We start from the raw sequence: 19,445 nt of genomic DNA on the forward strand, positions 1-19,445 counted from the left end.
ACAACTATGAAATAACTGTTAAAGAATATTATTACAATGCTCATTCATTTACAACATTTCTAATGAAGGCATCTTGGTGACAGATTTAAAATCAACAAGATGATGGTCTACATATAAATATTCAAAATGTACTTATACGTTTATCAATGTTCAAAATGTACCTATACATTTGCATTCTGTGATTTTAGAGTTGTAACCACTGTGAACTAAATTTTCAAAATTTGATTTTATTTAAATTAAAGAGAGATTGGTCCCTTTTTAAGCCTTATTCTTTCAGTCCTCATGGGTCACTGGCCTATATACAAAGCTAACACAACATGCCCATTTACATTAAAAATTATATTATTTTTACTTAAATTTTTCATTGTAAGGTACTTTTGAAACTCTCCTAGGTGGAAAACTACAAGATTTATTTATTCCAACAGGGGTTTTTCTGTTGTTACAAATCACAATAGTTGAGTAAAAATATTAATTAAAAATACATTTAAAATTATTAGTACACCTAAAGTAATATTTAATTAAATTATGTTTTACTTTATTTTATAATATACTAACCTAAAAATACTTTTATAGTCTGGATGTTCTGATGATATTTTCATTCCTTTCTCATTTCCAAACACCAAATTTTTCTTCTCGATTAACCACTTTGATTGTTTTGCTTGTTCAGTACTTATTTCACAGTTAATGTTTTCTGGATTGGTGAAACTTCTCACAGGGATGTTGGTAGCTGGAGTCTTTATGGAAGATTGAACTGACGAAGTGATATGAATATTTTGAGTCAGCGTATTTTCCATTGAAGAGTAATTTAATGGTGTTCCCATAGGTTCTTTATTTATTGTTAACTTTTCACAATAATCTGAACTTATATGGTTTTTATTGTCTGTAACTACTACACTGATTTTTTGTAAATGATCATGCGTCAATGGACAAGTATCATCAGTCAAGATGCCAACTCTTTGGTTGTAAAGTTTAGACCCATCAGGTTCTTTGTTTATTTCCATACTGATATGCCGCATATCATCATTAATGGAAACTGACGAGACATCACGGTCAGTTGAAATGTCCACTCTCAGACTAAAGTTACTCCTACAGTCATTATCAAGCAATCCTTTTTTGTCTACTAAACTTACAATCTCTTCTCTTTTTTCAAACAAGCCTTTTCTTTCATCTACAGCCTGAGTATGTGATAGGCTTTGTATTGGTTTGTCTCCTCTAGTAGACATAACATCAGACTGATTATAGATTTTGAATATTTTCATCTGTAGCAACCAATGTGTCCATAAGAAAAGAAGGTGCAGTTGTGTTAGCCACAAAGTCACATTCAGGGAAATTTGTGCTTGATTTCGATAAACAAATCTGCTTGACAGGACTTTCTTCTGTATCATTTTCAGGCTCCAATGCTGCCTCAAAACTTCTTTTACCTCCTGCAAACAGTATGATAGAGAAATTAGAGCTATGCTACATATAATTCTTATTACTTTATACTTAATATCAATTGAAATTTATTTTATTTATTAAATATTACTTACATAATAATAATAATCAACAAAGTGTTTTTCATTACATTTTAAGTTACTGTATTAAAAAAAAGAAGAATATTTCTTTTTTTAAATTGACGGATTGATTTTCTTTTTATTTTTAGTAATTTGATTGACCAAGGTATAAAATGGCTAGAGAAGTGTTATTAACACATTCGCTACCTCAGCTTACACAAAAACTGACAGTTCCTATGCTCTCCACATCAGACACTACATAATAATCAAGGTGTTAACATAGTATAATATAGCTAGTGTTAATATTAACACGTTCACTATTGCAGTTTACACAACAGCTGATAGCAGTTGCTGTGTTTTCTGCATCTCTGCCTACAGATTAGCCGTCTAAACTTTGCTGACATACTCTATAATCTTTATATGTTACACATAAATAGTTTAATTTTAAAATAAATACTATACTGACGGAGATAAATAACTCTTGTAAGTCAGTTTAAAATGGGTAGTCATTTCAAAAAACTGTTTCCATTTCACAATTATACATTTAGTAAGGTTTTTTCAAGAAACAACTAGACATGAAATTGCCTTCAAAGAAAATTTGTGTTCAAAATAAAAATTCATTCAATTTGTTTGGTTAATTTTAACTATGATAAAAACCAAATGAATATTTTAGACTTTTATGAAATTCTGCATGAACATGAGGTAAAATGTTTCAGTACTAATCCTTGGCACGGTTTTATTTTAAGCCATCATTAACTCTTTTAATGCTGAAGGATGGCTAAGAGCGATAATCCGTACTAGTGTAAAAGTCCTACAGTCCCTGACACTAACACTACAAATTTGTAATAGCACACTTTTTTCTCTTTCTTTTTCAGTATTACGGTTATAATCCAAATGTTCCAATATAGGTTTTTTATTCTTTCCTGCCTCTACCTGGTACAGCAGGAGTTTTCCAATAGCATTTTCGTTATGTTTGGACCTGCAGCTGCGATATTACTCCAATTGTTTTGGTTATTACAGTTGACAACTTGCACTACACATTATGCTATTATTTTGCAAGTAAATATTTTGTGTTTACTACAATGTGATTGAAGAACAAATTGGTTCAAGCAAGTGACAAGTTTAATTTTTTTCACTTAGTTAGGCCTGCAATTATTTCTTCTTCAAGATTAACTATAGTACATCAATTTCAATGTTTAATATTATACTCAAATAAATTATTTATAAACATTTTGTATATTTTAGAGCATACTAATATTAATTGTAACCTAGAAGAAATATAATTGAAAACATTTGTAACATTTTCACTTTTATGTACTGATGTTCAAGCAAGCAAACAAAATCATTTTTTTTTCCACCTTTAAAATTTGTTTTAGCAAAAGAGTGAATAAAATATGGTAATAGTATAGACTTTTCTGTTCAATACTATAAACATTCTAGAACAAATTCTAAAAAACTTACACTAAAATGTTATGTTGGCAATCCACTAAAATCACATTAACATACAGCTACAACCAGAAAAACCATATGCAAACATATTTTTAATTATTATTTTGGAGCAATTATCCCAAGAGTTGTATATACTTTTTCAGTATTAAGTTGAGCATCTTTTACATGTGATTAACCTTAAATTCTTTGACATGTGTTTGCGGACTGAAACAAAAAAGTGAATAAAAACATTTCATTTTACTTTCCTCAAGTGTTTCAAGTCTACATGTGACGGAAATTATGGTAAGTGTTATATATTTTTGGTATTATTTAGTGCTCTTTCTAAAAAAGACATAAGGCTTCATATAAGTGGCATTCATCAGATTTCCGGCTATGTTTTTGTTTGTGAGGTGGCAGCCATCGGTTTTCCAACAGTTGTGCATTATTTTCCTTCAAAGTGTATAGCTACATTAAATCCAAACACAGCATTATATCTATGAAAAGACGAGATTCTGAACTTTCACATATAAAACACCTTTTTTATTTGTCTAGGAATAGTAAAAGAAAAAGTACAAATATAGTTTGTAAAAGTCATGATTCACAGCAAATGACCAATTGGATTAACGAAATCAGTAAATTTGAAAAATTCCATATGCGCTATTACTGTTTGTAGAAACTTCAAAGTCGCACCAATGAAGAATTCCATTTTCTGGAGCAACTAATTATGTAATTTGTATGTAAGAGTTTGTGCAACAAATTTTTGAAATTGTCTTTATTTAAAAAAATACATTTTTTTTGTATTTTTACATATATAAAACAGTTTTTAGTAATTTTATTTATACTACACAAAAGCCTAAGATCTGTACTTTCGTTTGACTATCTTAATAATAGTTGTGTGATACAGCTATTTCAAAAGCAACTATTTTATTGAGTTTTGCATTACCATTACATAAATACAACTTCTAATGGGTATAAATCCAAATCAGTATTCACATGCAGAACGTTTAGTATCATAGAGTAATTTTCAAATTGTTTCCGAGGTAATATAAATGTTAACTGTAATAAGTGTAATTTAATGTGACAGACATTGTGTGAGAGAGGTCTCCGGGACCTGGCTCCGTCAGGAACCTTCTTTAGAAAAACAAACTAATACTTTTTGAGTTTTCAAGTGTTGAGGTTTATATTTTCATTCATCATAATTCATCAATTTAATTTAGCTTTAGAATGACCAGTAAAGTACTAATCTACATTTTAAAATAAGTAAAGTAATTAATATTTTCTTCATACTTGTAAGGTGTTGATAAAATCACTTTTTCAGATTTTATTTTGTAGTAGTACTTTTTGGTTGGAATAAATATAATATATATAATTTTTGTTTTTAGTAGAATATTGTCTTAAAAAAATTATATCTTGAAACTATAGTATGGTTGTTTTGAAAATTTATATCATAGTTGAATTGACTACTTCTCAGCTGAGAACTAAATATGGCTTTTAAACACATTTTTTTAAGGTTTTGCAATTTATAACAATTCAAACCATCAAAAACGTGTTGTCCTCTTTAATTTCTGCATAAAAATAAATTATTTATGAGCAATATACATGATTTAAGATTTTCTATAGGTGATTAAAATAAAATTTTTAGTAATCTTGTAACATTTCAATTAATATCAAAATATTAATAAAACTGATATGAGCATTAAAAAACAAAACGTTTCTATAGAAACAAATAAATTTTAAAACTGAAATTAATTAGAAACATGTTTTACTATTCTTTATTACCATCTGATTTTGACATTTGAAAAACAGAATTATTTTCTTCGGTTTAAACAGTGATAAAAAGTATTCTAAAAATAGTTTGGTGCCAGATTAAAAATGTATGGAATATACACATTGCAAAAATATATATAACTCCAAGTTTTAATATATTATGCACAATCTAAAACATTTGGCGAACCACTGCACAATAAAAATTGGCCCGTCATCCAGGGAAATTCCAACTGCCACTTGTAGCGTTAAATCTTTGGACACTAATGCCTGATTGATCGGACTGCCGAGGTTCAGGCTAAAACCACCAACGTTCATTAAATTAGCCGTTTAAGGAAAAAATTTGTAACTTTATTTACAAACTTCTAAAGTTTGTCTCGACTGGTTTGGTGTTTTGAAGTAAGGACTAACTATTCATCTTAAAGTTGGTATTATTAATAACCTTAACACAGCTATTTTTTTTTTTTTTCAATTATTTTACTCATTTTATACTTCACGCTTATTATAAGGATTTCTTGTTAGTAAATATTTATGTTCAGTAGTTTTGTAAGCTGATGTATCAGAGTTTATACAAGGTAATAAGACATTCATCCCACTACCAATATATAAGTCAAACTATACCTCTACATTATTTTGAAGTACTACAATTAGTTATATTAGCAATGAATGAGTGAGAGCAGATATTTAATCTTTTATACATATATAAAATACATAAAAAAGAAAACACACTTACCTTTATCCTGTCTTGAACATACTGAATTAGTTAATTTCACTGTATCGCTGGTACAGTCCTGAGTGTCTTTTGTCATTTCAATGCGCTGAATCAATGGCATTGATTCCAACATGCTCGTGTGCTCAACCTGAGGGTAATTCACACTATTATCATTGTTGCTTTTGGTGAAGGAATCATAAGAAAGTGTTGGAGCTACATTGTACTTAATAGCACTGCCACGAGTAAACGTAATGTTTTTGCTAGAGACCGTTTCATTTATATTAGTCTCATTGACTGCATCTTGACAGAAATCTTCTGAATCAAGTGATGTATTCTCATTAGATTGAACTTCTTGAATCGGTTCTTTTAGTTTGTAATCAATACTAAGCAGATCTAAGTTTGCTTCCTCATTTTTGTTTTCAATGTTCGAACCCAAAACATCACTTTGTATTTCACTTAACTTTACTGCTGCAATTTCTTTATTTTCAGTGATGATGTTTTCTGATACTTCATATTGATTACTATTTATAGTATCTTGTGTAAGAGAAGTTTCCATAATTTCTATACCATCTACATTTTTAACAAGATCAAGATCAGACTCTTCAGAATTGATATGTGGGGCAATTTCTGAGGCCAAATTTTCATTTCTCAATTTTGGTTCGTCATCATCATCTGTAGAGTCATCGCTTTCATCATTAACACGTAGACTTTGAAGTGATATATCCATTTCTGACACTTCTTCTCTTAAAGTACTATCTACTACCTGAAATGTGTTTTCTAAATCTGCCATTTCTAAACTTTTCTTATCTGGATTAGAAGAACTTGAAACAGGAGATTCACACACATTCATTGTCTCAGCCAATATATTGGTAGCTTGTTGCGTGTCAAAAACCACACTTTTAGAAGTGAAAGAACATTCATTTTGCTTTTGAGTTATAGAAATCTGCCCTCCAATGCCAAGATCTTCTTTACTAGCATTTTTTGTTTCAGCATGTACTGATGCTATGAATTCTGGTGAAATGTTTGAAGTTGGTTTAATACATTTATACAACAAACTATCATTTTCTATGTCATTTTGATTTTTATTGACTTTGCTTCTGGATGCATCTAAAGTCTTATTTTCAGCCTCTACTATGGACATCTCTTCAGTCATTTGTTGTGGCAAAGTCATGCTATTATCAGTTGTTTTGAGTGTGGCAGAGGTAGCCTTATCACCTGAGTTGTTATACATCTTACAATTATCATTAGCTTCTGTTGTATTTGAAGAAAATTGATTTCCTTCTGAAGAATGAGTTTCCATTACGTTAGTGAATTCAATGCTACTATTTGATAAAACACTGATTTTATTGTCCACATGTTCTATGTTATGTATGGGCATAGTGATGTTCATGTTTGTTTCTGGATTTTGCACTAAGTGAATTTTATTTGTGTATTTGTTGGAGAGTAAAATACAATCATCTTCTACCAAGTTTGAACTGTGAGTTGATTCCTCTTTGTGTAAAGGCTGATTTTCTACCATAGAGGCGAATTCCATTTGATTATTTGGTAATATACTAGCTCTACTAGAAGTTGGAATATTATTTACAGGCTTAGATAAATCAACGCTGGTTTCTGGATTTTCCAATAGATAGGTTTTATTTGTTGATCTGTTGGAAGGTAACACATGGCTTTCAGACTCTTCTATTAAAGTTGAAACGTTGGTTGATTTCCTTGTGTCTAAAGGCTGGTTCTCTACCATGGAGGCAAACTCCATCTGACTATTTGGCATCATACTATTCCTATTATTAGCAGTTTGAATACTGGCTATGGATTTATTCAATTTCGTATCAGCTTCTAAATTTTCCCTTATATATGTTTTATTTGTAGATATGTTAGAAGTTAGCACATGGCCATCAGATTCTTCTATTAAAGATGAATTTCTTTCTAAAGGGTTATTTTTTACTCTTGAGATGAACTCCATCTGACCATCTGGCAACATACTTGGCCTATTATTGGCAATTTGCATATTGTGGATGGGTTTAGTCAAGTCCATACTGGTTTCTATATTTTTTATCATGTGAATGTTATTTATAGATTTTTCTACCGACAATGTAAAGTCACGATCACCACTTATCAAAGTTGATGATTTTTTCGCATCTAAAGGTTCATTCTCTACCACTGCAGTGAATTCCATCTCACTACTTGGCAGCATACTCACCCAACTACTAGCATTCTTGATGTCATGGATGAGTTTGGTAAAATTCATCTCAGATTCATGGTCTTTCAACAATCTTTCAATCGACTTGGTTTTATTTGCTGATTTATCATGACATCCTTCATGAGATTCTATCAAACAGCTTGACTTCCTATCCTCTAAAAGTTGACAATCCGCGGGTGCAGTAAACTCCATGTGACTGTTCGGTACCATACTAGCTCTATTACTACAAGATTGGTAGATATTGTGTATCGGCCTTGTGAAGTCCATGCTGGTTTCTGAATCAGCAGAGTATTCCAGACGATCTCCCAAAATATTGGTATTCTCAAGATTTGTGGAAAATCTTGTGTAAACTTTATGGTTTTCTTTTTCAGTTGGATCTATTTCAGCAATAACTGGCTCTCCAACAACCTCAGTGAAATCCAAAATGCTGCTATCAACGTCACCAACAGCTTCTGTCAAATCCATATTGTTAAGGGAATATCTTGTTGATCTTCTGATAGCGGAGGCACGACGAGGCATTGCAGCATTGGTAAGATCCATTCCTGATGATGAGAACTTAGTATTGTTCCCAGAATAGATAACATTCCCTGTCAATTCCATGTTGTCTTGATATACTGTTGACATGGCAGCCAGCTTTGGATTATCAATAGCTTCAGTAAGTTCCAAACAATCTGAATCATTCAAACTAATACCAGTAGCATTTGAAATATTGTGCAGTGACAAATATTGATTGTTTAAGTGCTGCTGAGAAATTGCAGCTTTAGTTAAATCCATGCCTCCAGATGAATAGTGTGTACTTTCCATAGACTGTCCAACAATTGAAGTCATATCCATTCCTGAGGAAAACCTAGTTGAATTTCTCACTGTTCCTTGATGTACATTTGTACAATTTGTTAAATCCATTCCAACAGAGTATCTTGTTGAATTTCTTGCTTTTCTTTCTTGCATACTAACACAACTTGTGAATTCCATTTCACTCAGAGTTGAATCACAGGATGCAGAAGTAGCATTATACAATTCTGACATGCGTGACCTTGAATGTCGTCTTGAATCTTGTTCAAGTTGGCCAGTCTCTGAACAGTACGGATTACTCCACGGGGGAAACTGATTATGTACCAGTGATGGCCTGTGAGAATTAATACTCCTAGCTGTCACGTTCTCCTTTTGATCTGAATAAATTATTCCCTGAATATCCACTGGATTTCCAGCAAGGTCTGACTTTGCAGGCGTCCATCCATCAATTCTGCCAACAAAATGTAATCAATTTAATTATTCATACTGCAATTAATGTATATTTAATACAGTACTTGATCAGTAAAGTAATTTATTATACTCATTCTTATAATGAAAATAAACTTTTATTTTTTAATCTAAATTTATTTTTTTTGTTGAAAATTGATTGATAATTTTATTATTTTTGTGAAAAATTAAAAATAAAATTTGGGGGGAATGTCAATGAAATTCCTTAAAAATAGAGATTGTTGAATACCTACCCAGAAGGGCAAGATGAGTCAGAAGATATGGAAGAGAAGGGTTCTTCATACGCAGGTGTGTGACAAATCACCACTGACTCTGCTCCCGCACTGAATTCTCTGTAACAATAGCCATACTGAAATCTGTACTTAGACAAGTTAACAAACTTCTATTTTATGTATAATTAACAATACAATAATATTTTACTGACAATACAATTTACTAATTCAAAGAATTTTGTATGCTTTGGTAAATTACTTAAAATTTAATGCATCACATTCAACTTACTGTACTTATGGTTGTAGTATTTGAAGAAAACATTTGTTAAGAAAATACGATTGTTACCAGTTTTTCCACCATTAACGCTTTTAATGCCACAGGTGAAACATTTTAAATAGGTCTCTTGGGAAAACACGGCTACTAGGTCCAGGCATTTCAATGTCTATATCTGATGTAATATTTTCTCAAACAATCGGCTCTAAACTAGGAGTTTCCAAAGATTTTTCAATAACTGGACACCAAATAAGCCTATGCCTTCCTCGACAAAATCAGCACTTTCCTCGTGAACAGTTGGATAAGCAGTGGTTTCTTCGGCACTAACCTCATCTAGGTCACATCATTTGACTGCCGGTCATTTTATAACTTTCCAATCACAACATAAAAAATGTTTATAGTTTACTAATTCACAACGTAAACAATACAACGCCATTTACATAACAGACAGAGGTTTGAGATAGATGTTTTCAGATGCGTATTTACGTCATCACAAACAGTACAAAAGCAAATGGACCAAAATTTTTCTAATTTGGACTTTTGTACCGCAGTTTCCATGGTTTCAGCAAAAAATTTAAAATATATTATTCCAAAAGTCTTGTTACGCGACTCTGGCACTTCTTGTACAAATATAGTGGACCGTGTAACGCAATCCCAGGACTCAAGGACATTGTCACCTTTTCGTCTTACGCGGCGCTGTGGCACTAAAAGGGTTAAGTGTAGCTTATACACTGGTTAAGTTATAATATAGTAAAAAATCATTATAAAGACAATACACAATATGTTTTTACTATAGTAAGCTCTCTTGTATAAACATTTTGGAGGGAAAAAGGTAAGCTTTGATTTTTTTTTACTTTAATATTAGATTTCTGATGTGTTTTACTTGAGTTTCTTAACAGACATAACCAACAAATCTTTAATGCAGGATGCCTTTCTCTCTAAACTGAAAATTTATAAAATAATAATACTTCATAAACAGGGAAATAAAGAAGAAGTCCACAACTACAGGCCTGTATCCCTATTTCCCTCTGTCCAAATGTATTGAGAAAGTGATTTTATTACAACTTATTAATCACTTAAGAGGCTTATATAAAAAAGACAAAATTGTTTTTTAACTGGAAAATCTACATAAAAAACTCTTACAGATTTGATGAAAAAATCATTCACAATAGACAATATTCTTTATTCATAAACGTTGAGTTTAGAATTTTTGTCAATACAATAAAGGACATACAGAACATAAAATTAAAAATATCAGTTCATGATGCAATTGATTTCCAGTTTATGAACTCTTGAATAGTGTAGAAGGGTTGCTGGAGAAACCAACTTTTGAGTGAGTTCTTCAGGTGTTTGGCTGGTGTTTTCTTCAGTGAGTCTGGTAGAATGTTGAAATAGATTGCTCCTTTGTATGATGGTTTCCTCTCATATAAACTTAGGTGGTGTGTTTCAAGAGCAAAGTGGTGTCTATTTCTTGTGTTGTAGCTGTGATGGTCTCCAGTTCTAGTCTGTCCAGTTGTTACAGAGTGCAAAATAGTATCAATTATATAAAGAGCTACTACTGTTAAAATCCTCAGTTCTCTGAAGGCTTCCCTGCAACTGTCTCGTGGTCTCAGTCCAGTAAGAGCTCTGATGGTTCTCTTTTGTATTACTAATACTCTTTGTAAATTTGTTGCTGTTGTACTTCCCCATACAATTAATCCATATCTAAGGTGGGACTCAAAGAGAGAATGGTAGGCTGATTTACCCATATCTATATTGCTAATTTGTTTAATTCGTCGTACTACATAAAGGCAGGAGCTAAGTTTTTTGCAGAGTTTATCCACATGAGGCTCCCAGGATAGTTTGTTGTCTAGAGTCAGACCTAGGTATTTTGTTGATGTTGTTACCTCTAGCTCTGGGAGACCCCTGTGATGGTTTCGGGAGGCAGTGAAAATTAGCTGCTGTGTTTTCTTCTCATTTAGTACCAGATCATTGATATGGCAGTATTGCTTTGCCATATCAAAAGCTATATACGAATTGATGTCAAGTTGTTCTTTGTCTTTCTCAGTAATAATAAGGGCAGTGTCATCAGCATACATCACAACCTTGCAGTATTTCTCCAGATATTGTGGGAAGTCATTTGTCAAAAGAGTGTAAAGCACTGGACCAAGCACAGATCCTTGAGGTACGCCTCTTGTTACTGGTAACAGTTCCGACTTTATTTTATGAATTATTCCGTTGCTTGATGATGTAAGCTCTACGAGTTGTTTCCTGTTGCTCAAGTAGCTCTTGAACCAGTCTGCCTCTTTGTCTTCAATTCCTAATGATCTGAGTTTTTCAATTACTAAGCCATGCTCTAGGCAGTCAAAGGCCTTACTGAAGTCTAGGAAGATACTTGTGGCTATACAACCTTCTTCTAGTTTGTCGATAATAGATTCAACTAGCTGAGTTATTGCTGTGGTTGTTGATTTATTCTTCTTGAAGCCATGCTGTCTTGGAGTAAGAAGTTCATTTTGATTCAGGTGGCCTAGAAGTCTTTTCAAGATGACACGTTCTAGAATCTTTGAGAAGGTTGATATTAGTGAAATGGGGGCGGTATAGTTGCATGGTTCATTCGTTTGACCGTCTTTATATTTAGGATATATTTTTGAAGTTTTTTTTTAAACAATTTGGAAATATTCCTTGGGAAAGAGATTTATTAATTAAATTTGTTAGTGGGATGAGAATTTCATTTTTGCAATATTTAACCAATTTTGATGAAAAATCATCTTCTCCTGCTGAGGACTTTTGTTTTAGTCCATTGATAATTTTGCCAATTTCATCACAGTTTGTTTTATAGAAGTACAAATTGCATTTTGAGGTGTCTTGGGTTATTGTTTTCGTGTGCTTGTTATTCTGCGTACTGTTCATGAGTGTTCTTTCAGCTGTGGTTGCAAAAAATTCATTGAGATGATTTGCTATTTCTGTTGGTGAAGAGATGGTTTCCCTGTTGACGATGAGAGTGTCTAGCTGCATGTTTGAGGTACGAGACTTTCTTTCCTGGTTAATTATATTCCATAAAACTTTGGTCTTGTTGTCTGCTTCCTCAAATCTGTTTGCGATCTCTTCTTTCTTAAGTGTTTTTAATTTCAGATCATAGGCTTTCTTCTTTTGTGCTGCTTCCATCTTATCCTCTGGTTTCCCTGTGAGAATTGCTCGGTTTATGGCTTCTAGGTAATTGTCCTTGAGCTCATTGCTTTCTGCATCACATATTTTTTTGAGGTTGTTCTTTTTTTAGTTTTATAATAGAGAGAGGACAGGAGATGTCTAATGCTTGTTGAAGTGTTTTGTGGAACATTTCAAATGCGTCATCAACATTGCTTGTTTGTAATACCTTACTCCAGTCCTTTACTTCCAGTAAAAGTCTTAAGTCCTCCATTGTATATTTGTTTATTTTTTCTTGTCAGTGTCTGTGCTGGGATGAGTCTTTTGTCTGTATTGATTTTACATAACTGGGCACAGTGGTCGGATATTCCTGTGTCGAGGACTTGGGTAGATATGTCAGCTTCACACTCATGTTTGTACATATAAAGTCGATGGAGGTTTGGCTACTATGCGTTATTCTTGTGGGGGGCAGTTTAAGTCTTCTCAAGTCATATCCTAGGAGTGCTTCTTCTTCCAGTTTCAGTGTGTTTTCATTCACTGTCATGGCATCTACATTTATATCACCCATTACAATCATAGGATTATTTGTTGTAAGAGCGTTGTCTAGTTGAGCCATGAGTACTTCAATGGCTTGGTCAAGATTACTGCTAGGTGATCTGTATACCCCTAGAAATATACAGTTTGCTGTTTTTTTCAGTTTTATTTTAAGAAGGGTTGTTTCACATATACATTCTGAGGCTTGGGTTGGATGTTGAGACAAATGTTATGTCATTTTGCACATTGGATTTTGCAAATACAGCAACACCTCCTTTTTTTGTGATTCTGTCTGCTGAACCCTCCAATTAAGCTATACCCTGTAAGTCTGGTATGTTCTAACTTTTCAAACATTAGGCCATGTTCTGATAGTATTACTATGTCGGGCTTAGTGTAGTGAAGAAAGTGTGTTACTCTCCTCAATTTTATTCTGTAGTCCATCTACATTTTTGGTGTGCCACTACTAATCTTTTACTGTTTTTGGCTTGGATATATTTTTTGTTTACAAAAGTCCTGGTTTTGTAGTGTATTTTCTCTTTGTCTTTTTGTTTTTGTCCCATGTCTAAAAAAATGAGTGCTTTTATTACTGTTGTCAGAGGATTTAGTTAATTGTCGTTGGTTTTTCCCTGTAGCAGTCAATGTTTTTATTAAAAAATTCTTCAATGGATTCAGATGGATCCAGTTTTTTTGCAGTTACAGAAGATTTTTCACGGCTACATCTAGCAGATGATAAAGTTCTGAGCTGAGAAATTGGTTTGTCCAATACAGATGAGGGATCCGGGAAAGTGAATATCAGCTTCCACCTCTATGATATTAAAATCTTCATCGTCGCTTAATGCTGTTATAGACAGTTTTTCTGGTGGGGTTTGGCTGATTCCCTCTGTTAAATATTTGGTCGGTTGGCTGGGTTTCCCCTGTCCAGTGCAGTTTTACAAGACCAGTTTTTCTGGCGGGGTTTGGCTGATTCCCCCTGTTGAACTTGTTGCCTGTGAAGTTGTCAGTTGGCTGAGTTCCCCTGTCAGTGCTGTTACAGACAGTTTTTCTGGCGGGGTTTGGCTGATTCCCCCTGTTGAACTTGTTGCCTGTGAAGTTTGTCAGTTGGCTGAGTTTCCCCTGTCAGTGCTGTTACAGACAGTTTTTCTGGCGGGGTTTTGGCTGATTCCCCCTGTTGAACTTGTTGCCTGTGAAGTTGTCAGTTGGCTTGAGTTTCCCCTGTCAGTGCTGTTACAGACAGTTTTTTCTGGCGGGGGTTTGGCTGATTCCCACCTGTTTGAACTTGTTTGCCTGTGAAGTTGTCAGTTGGCTGAGTTCCCCTGTCAGTGCTGTTACAGACAGTTTTTCTGGCGGGGTTTGGCTGATTCCCCTGTTGAGCTTGTTGCCCTGTGAAGTTGTCCGCTCCGTTGGATTCACCTGAAAGTGCTGTTTGTAGGTAATGTTTTAGTTGAAATATGACTGTTTCCTTTGTTCAGCCTTAATTCTTTATTTTGTGTATTTTTTATTTTGGCCACTTTGCAGAGATACCGCTAAAAATATTCTCTTTTCTAACCAGAAATTTTTTTTGGTTTTATAAAGCTGGTAGTAGTTTGGTCCTTGAGTCTGTGCCTTTGTTTTACTGCAGTAAGGACTATGATTTATTAAGTAATTGACATGTTTAGGTAAGGTGTTATGGTCGAAGTGAACAGTGAGCTCCTTTATTCTGTGCTCCATTTCATCCTGCCTCTTTTTCAGCTGAGTTATATCCAAGAGTAGAGGTGTACTTATCAGCGCGGGAGTAGGTGTTGTGTTGCATGTTTGGGTTTTCTATAGTTCTGTGGTATTTTGGATTGTTGCAACAATTTAGAAGCTGGGAACACTGTATCAAGCACCATCCTAGACTTACTTAAAGTGTTTGACTGCCTTGACCATGATCAGATGAATTCAGAACTTAACCTATTTGGAATACATAATTGTGCAGCAAGATCAAAAGAAAGATCGTAACTATTCTGTTGAGATCAAAGCAAACAGAAGATCGAGTTGTATATACAACAAGATCCAAACTAGAGATTGAAGGAGAGTCCCTCAGGGTTCTATATTACGTCCTGCTCACTTTCTATTATTTACAATTGACCTGCCATTGTACCTAGGTACCTACTGCTTTGCACATGGCACAACATTACTGTGATTAGAACAATCTAGTGTTCAATGATAAAAACAAACACTAACAAGATGTGGTATTACCAGTGTAATTATGGACAAACATAGACTGCAGTTTTATGAGAAAAAACTCTTAATTACGTGGAAAATTTGTTTAAACTAAAATACCATTAACAATAACTGCAGAGAAAAATATTTTTTTTTAATTTTAAATTTAAGTTTACAAAAAAATTGAGTGATACTTCATTTCTTTATTTCTATATTCATTAGAGTTTTTGTAATTCTGGGTCGAGCTGAGTTATTTATACAACTGCAACATATTAATTTGTGTTTTTCTGTTTATGTATTTATTTGGATTTTTTGTGTTTTTTATTTAAATTATTGTTATAGTTCCATAGTTTAAAAATGTTTTTTCTTTAATTATTTATAATCACCCCCCCCCCCCCCCACCCCCCCCCCCCCCCACCCCCCCCCCCCCCCACCCCCCCCCCCCCCCACCCCCCCCCCCCCCCACCCCCCCCCCCCCCCACCACTTTGTCCCGTAACAGAACTCTAATACATAAATTGGTTTTACGGTTCTTCATGTGACCGAGAATGTTGATATAATGTCTAATTAGAAGATTGTAGAGCTAATTCACCCCCCCACCCCCCCCACCCCTTTTCTACTACTAACAGCTACATCTACTAAGTGTTCCCAATAAAAACTCTAAACATGGATATACCTGTGGTGCGGGGCAAACAAAGGAAATTTAAGGTGAATTTCAATATTAAAAGACCTTAATAGATAACAATAATATTTTAATAGGTGATAGTGTAAAAAATGTTTAAAGGAAATTTACACATTGCTTTTATACGTGCACTGGGGTTTTAAGAACCCACAAATAAACAGCTTATTATGTAGTGTTGTAGATTATACAAATACTTTTAATGATTTATAAATCCGTTACTACTACTATTTTCACTCCAGCTCATTACTCAAGGAACGATTATACTTACAGTACTTGAATAATATTATATGCAACACACCGTTACACGTAATATACTTTTTGAAAAGGGAGTAATCGCATTGCGGTACAATACAAAGGGAAAATCATGCGATTTTAAGTAAAAAAACCTAATCCATAACCAAGCAGAAAATTATGTATCAAATTAAAGGCTATTGAAAATTAATCTGCAGAATAACAACAAAACATTTGAACATGTATCATTTACATATATGTGGTGTGCGTTATAACATACATACAGTACGTACATATATATTATATATATATATATATATAAACATACATACATACATAGTAAACAATATATATATATATATATATATGTATATATATATATATGTATATATATAATTATATATATCAGAGTAGAGTGGGGGCAAGAGTGCGCACCTAAGCTTCAAGCAAAGCTTAGCTATAAAAGGCATTCTTTAAAAATAAATAAAAAAATTTAAAATAATAGCTACATTTATATAGTTTTCGATCAACATTAATACAATTTACTTTTAAAATATATTTTTTGCAATAAGCATCAAATTACAAAACATTGCAAAAACGAACTTTTTGCCCCCATAAGTGGGGCAAAAGTTCGCAGGTAGTGGGGTAGAAGTTCGCACTTTTTTGGTTGAAATTTTTTTATTTTTTATCAATCTACAAACAAACCATTTGACAAAATGATACTTAAAATTGGTAAAGTGTCACAATGGAAGTCAACAATAATCGCACACAAAACCTCCTACACCTTCATAGTTTTGAGCAATCTTCATGCCACCATTCTATACACAAAGAACACTGGAGCCAGTCTTCTTCTGGTGGGTCAGTATATTCTTCCTCACAGGCTGGACAAATAATTTTCTCTTTTGATGAGCCTGCTTGGACCTTATTCTGTGATGATCCAGTAGGCCTATTTACTTTTGATTTGGTAGCGGAGTCAGAAGGGAACAGCTTTTTTGCTGGATTTTTCTTATTATCTATTTTTTTCAAGCGTTTCTCTTCCCCTTCGTTCTTTTCATTTTCCTTTTCTTCAAGCTTCAACTTAAATGGTGAGCTCGTTAATATCTCTTTGGGAGCGCGGCTTAATGTCTGCTGGAGAAACCCATGTTTTTCTTGTTGATTGAGCTGACGAAGATGGTGCGTTCGGCATTGATGTTGTGGGTGTCTCACCTCCGTTTTGTGCTGGTGTCTGAAGAGTTTGCATATCGTCCTCTATAATTGGGTCAACTGGAAAACCTTGATCGGTTACTGAGCTTGGAAGGAAGGTCCTCTTCACTGAATATGTATTTATTGATCGGATAAATCCCGCATTCTTTAAAGCCATTGATTCCTCTACCCATTGTAGCAGCTTGTTGGGTATGCTTCACCCAACAGTCTGATATTTGAAATTGAGTATATAACACGACCTGGATTGTTCATCATCCATTGGTCGCACATTTGAGCAAAGAAGTCCTTTAAAGGTTTGAAAAAACATTTGTCCAGACGTTGTAGCTTGTGGCTACTATGTGGGGGAATTGTTAATAAGTAAATTTCATGGTCCCTGCAAAAGTTTACAGCGTTAATGCTGATGTGAGATGCATGGTTATCTATTACCAAGAGCACCGGGTTGTCCTTAGAAGAATAAATGTGTGTTTGGAAGTGCTTTAGCCATTCTAGGAATATTTCTAAATTGCTATAGCCTGAATTCTGAACAAAACATGACAGCTTCTGTTAGGAGTACCATTTAACAATTCTTGTTTCAGTCTTTTCCTGGCAAAAAACGTTAGCAGGTGAGAATGAAATTACCCACTCGCACTCATTGCACAAATTACTGTTGTCAACTGACCCCTTTCTGCCGATGAAACTTTTCCGACAGCTTTTTTACCTTGAACTGATACCACCCTTGGGGCTCTGTTTGGCACAGTAGAAATTCCCGACTCGTCCATGTTGAACATTCTTGAAGGGGGGAACTTATGTTTTGTCATCAATTCTTCTAGATTTTGAAAGGAATAAGTCAACTTGAGGTTTGTTGAAAAGCCCATGATTCGTGTAAGACTTGTTTTTGTAGGTACACGAAGAGATAACTTGTGTTTTTTTTTAAACTTAAGGCCCACTCTTTTCCAGCCATTTTAGTGTCTCTATCAAAGGGATTACTAACTTGATTAGTTTCTGCAAATTCAAAAGCTAATTTTCGAAAATCCTTGAATGTCAAACCATAAAAATGGGAGTCCAAATCGATGAACGTGTTCTTTCAGTTGTGTTTTCTTCTTCACTTGTGAATACTGAGACAAACCGCCCGAGCTTGGTAACTCCAGCTCCCTGAAACATCACACGAGACCTTAAAATTTGTTTAGTACAAAAAAAATAGTTGAAAACGAAATCAAGTTATTAACAGCAAAATTCAGGACCTTTATTGCCCAAATAGTAGCTAATTAAGTGATTCCTGTTTTTTAAGCGTTAAAATACTGAATTAGCAGTTTTTAAACATAGACTAAAACGTGATATGATGGCTTTACCATTTTTTAGTCTCTTTTCTCAATGCTCCTTCCGTTTATTCCCAAATCACGAGCTATACTACGTTTTGACTGTCCAGCCTCGAGCATTTGTTTGGCTGATTCTAGCATTTCTGGAGTGCATGGGTTTCGTTCCGTTTTTCTCTTTATAATTCATAAAAAAGTGAAAACATAAGTATTAGTGAAATAAAATAACAAATATTGCTAACAATTACTATATTCAACCATGATATTAGGTCGACAACTGAAATGATTATTTTTAATAGGTATTAATTTTTATACACCAGTATTTAATTAAAAGTTTTTCACTGACAAAATAATTTACATGAACTATTTTACCTGTTTTTTAAAGTAAACAAAACATCATTATATTTGTTTAAAATGAAACTAAAAACATTAAAATATTTGTTGTAAAATGCATGGGGTAAGAGTACGCACGCGGACTTTTGCCCCACTGTGCATTGGCGAACTTTTATCCCAATTGTACATTTTACGTTCCCTGCATGGTGCTGCTGTCGGTGAGCCAGACTGCAAACTATTTCAAGCATATCTTTGATAACTAGTCAAAATGCTAGTTGAAAACTAATGCCTAACACAACCTCCCTATTTACTATGTGATATATGAAAAACACGATTCTACGATTCTCAATATTTACATCAAAATAGGTTAAAAGTAAACTTACCTCATATTATCCTAGGTAAAATGCAGAGATCAACGAAACTTCACGTGACTGACACTACTAGGTAGATGAATAAAATGGACGGTCAGTGATACCTAACTGTTCATCTCTAAAAACTAAAATACCCTCAATGCGAACTTTTGCCCCG

At 33.7% G+C, this 19,445-nt stretch overlaps 2 protein-coding genes across 2 annotated transcripts in view; both read right to left on the reverse strand.

Moving 5' to 3' along the window:
- The window catches only part of LOC124352767, an 11,942-nt gene extending 10,710 nt beyond the window's left edge, over positions 1-1,232 (reverse strand). The window contains exon 1 of the mRNA XM_046802431.1: positions 556-1,232. Coding sequence (XP_046658387.1) covers positions 556-1,223 — 668 coding nt within the window. The 5' untranslated portion in view covers positions 1,224-1,232. The remainder of the gene's footprint in view (positions 1-555) is intronic.
- Positions 1,232-18,050, reverse strand: LOC124354097. The gene is made up of 8 exons (XM_046804307.1): positions 17,951-18,050; positions 14,264-14,407; positions 12,223-12,558; positions 11,227-11,846; positions 10,631-10,845; positions 9,088-9,186; positions 5,419-8,837; positions 1,232-1,424 (listed from the first exon to the last, which is right to left on the reverse strand). Exons 1-8 carry the CDS (start codon positions 18,048-18,050, stop codon positions 1,237-1,239), a joined length of 5,121 nt encoding a protein of 1,706 aa, XP_046660263.1. The 3' UTR covers positions 1,232-1,236.
- Positions 18,051-19,445: the final 1,395 nt, after the last annotated feature.

This window comes from Homalodisca vitripennis, chromosome 1, assembly GCF_021130785.1.
Source record: "Homalodisca vitripennis isolate AUS2020 chromosome 1, UT_GWSS_2.1, whole genome shotgun sequence".
Classification (NCBI taxonomy): Eukaryota; Metazoa; Arthropoda; class Insecta; order Hemiptera; family Cicadellidae; genus Homalodisca; species Homalodisca vitripennis.

Bases quoted from the DNA above. Each gene is read 5' to 3' on its own strand.
- LOC124354097 (XM_046804307.1), bottom strand. From the start codon at position 18,050: ATGGACGAGTCGGGAATTTCTACTGTGCCAAACAGAGCCCCAAGGGTG. The intron at 10,846-11,226 runs GTAACAACATCA...ACAACTGGACAG, and splicing joins GGGGTCTCCCAGAGCTAGAG to ACTAGAACTGGAGACCATCA. The intron at 1,425-5,418 runs GTAAGTGTGTTT...TACTGTTTGCAG, and splicing joins ATGTTCAAGACAGGATAAAG to GAGGTAAAAGAAGTTTTGAG.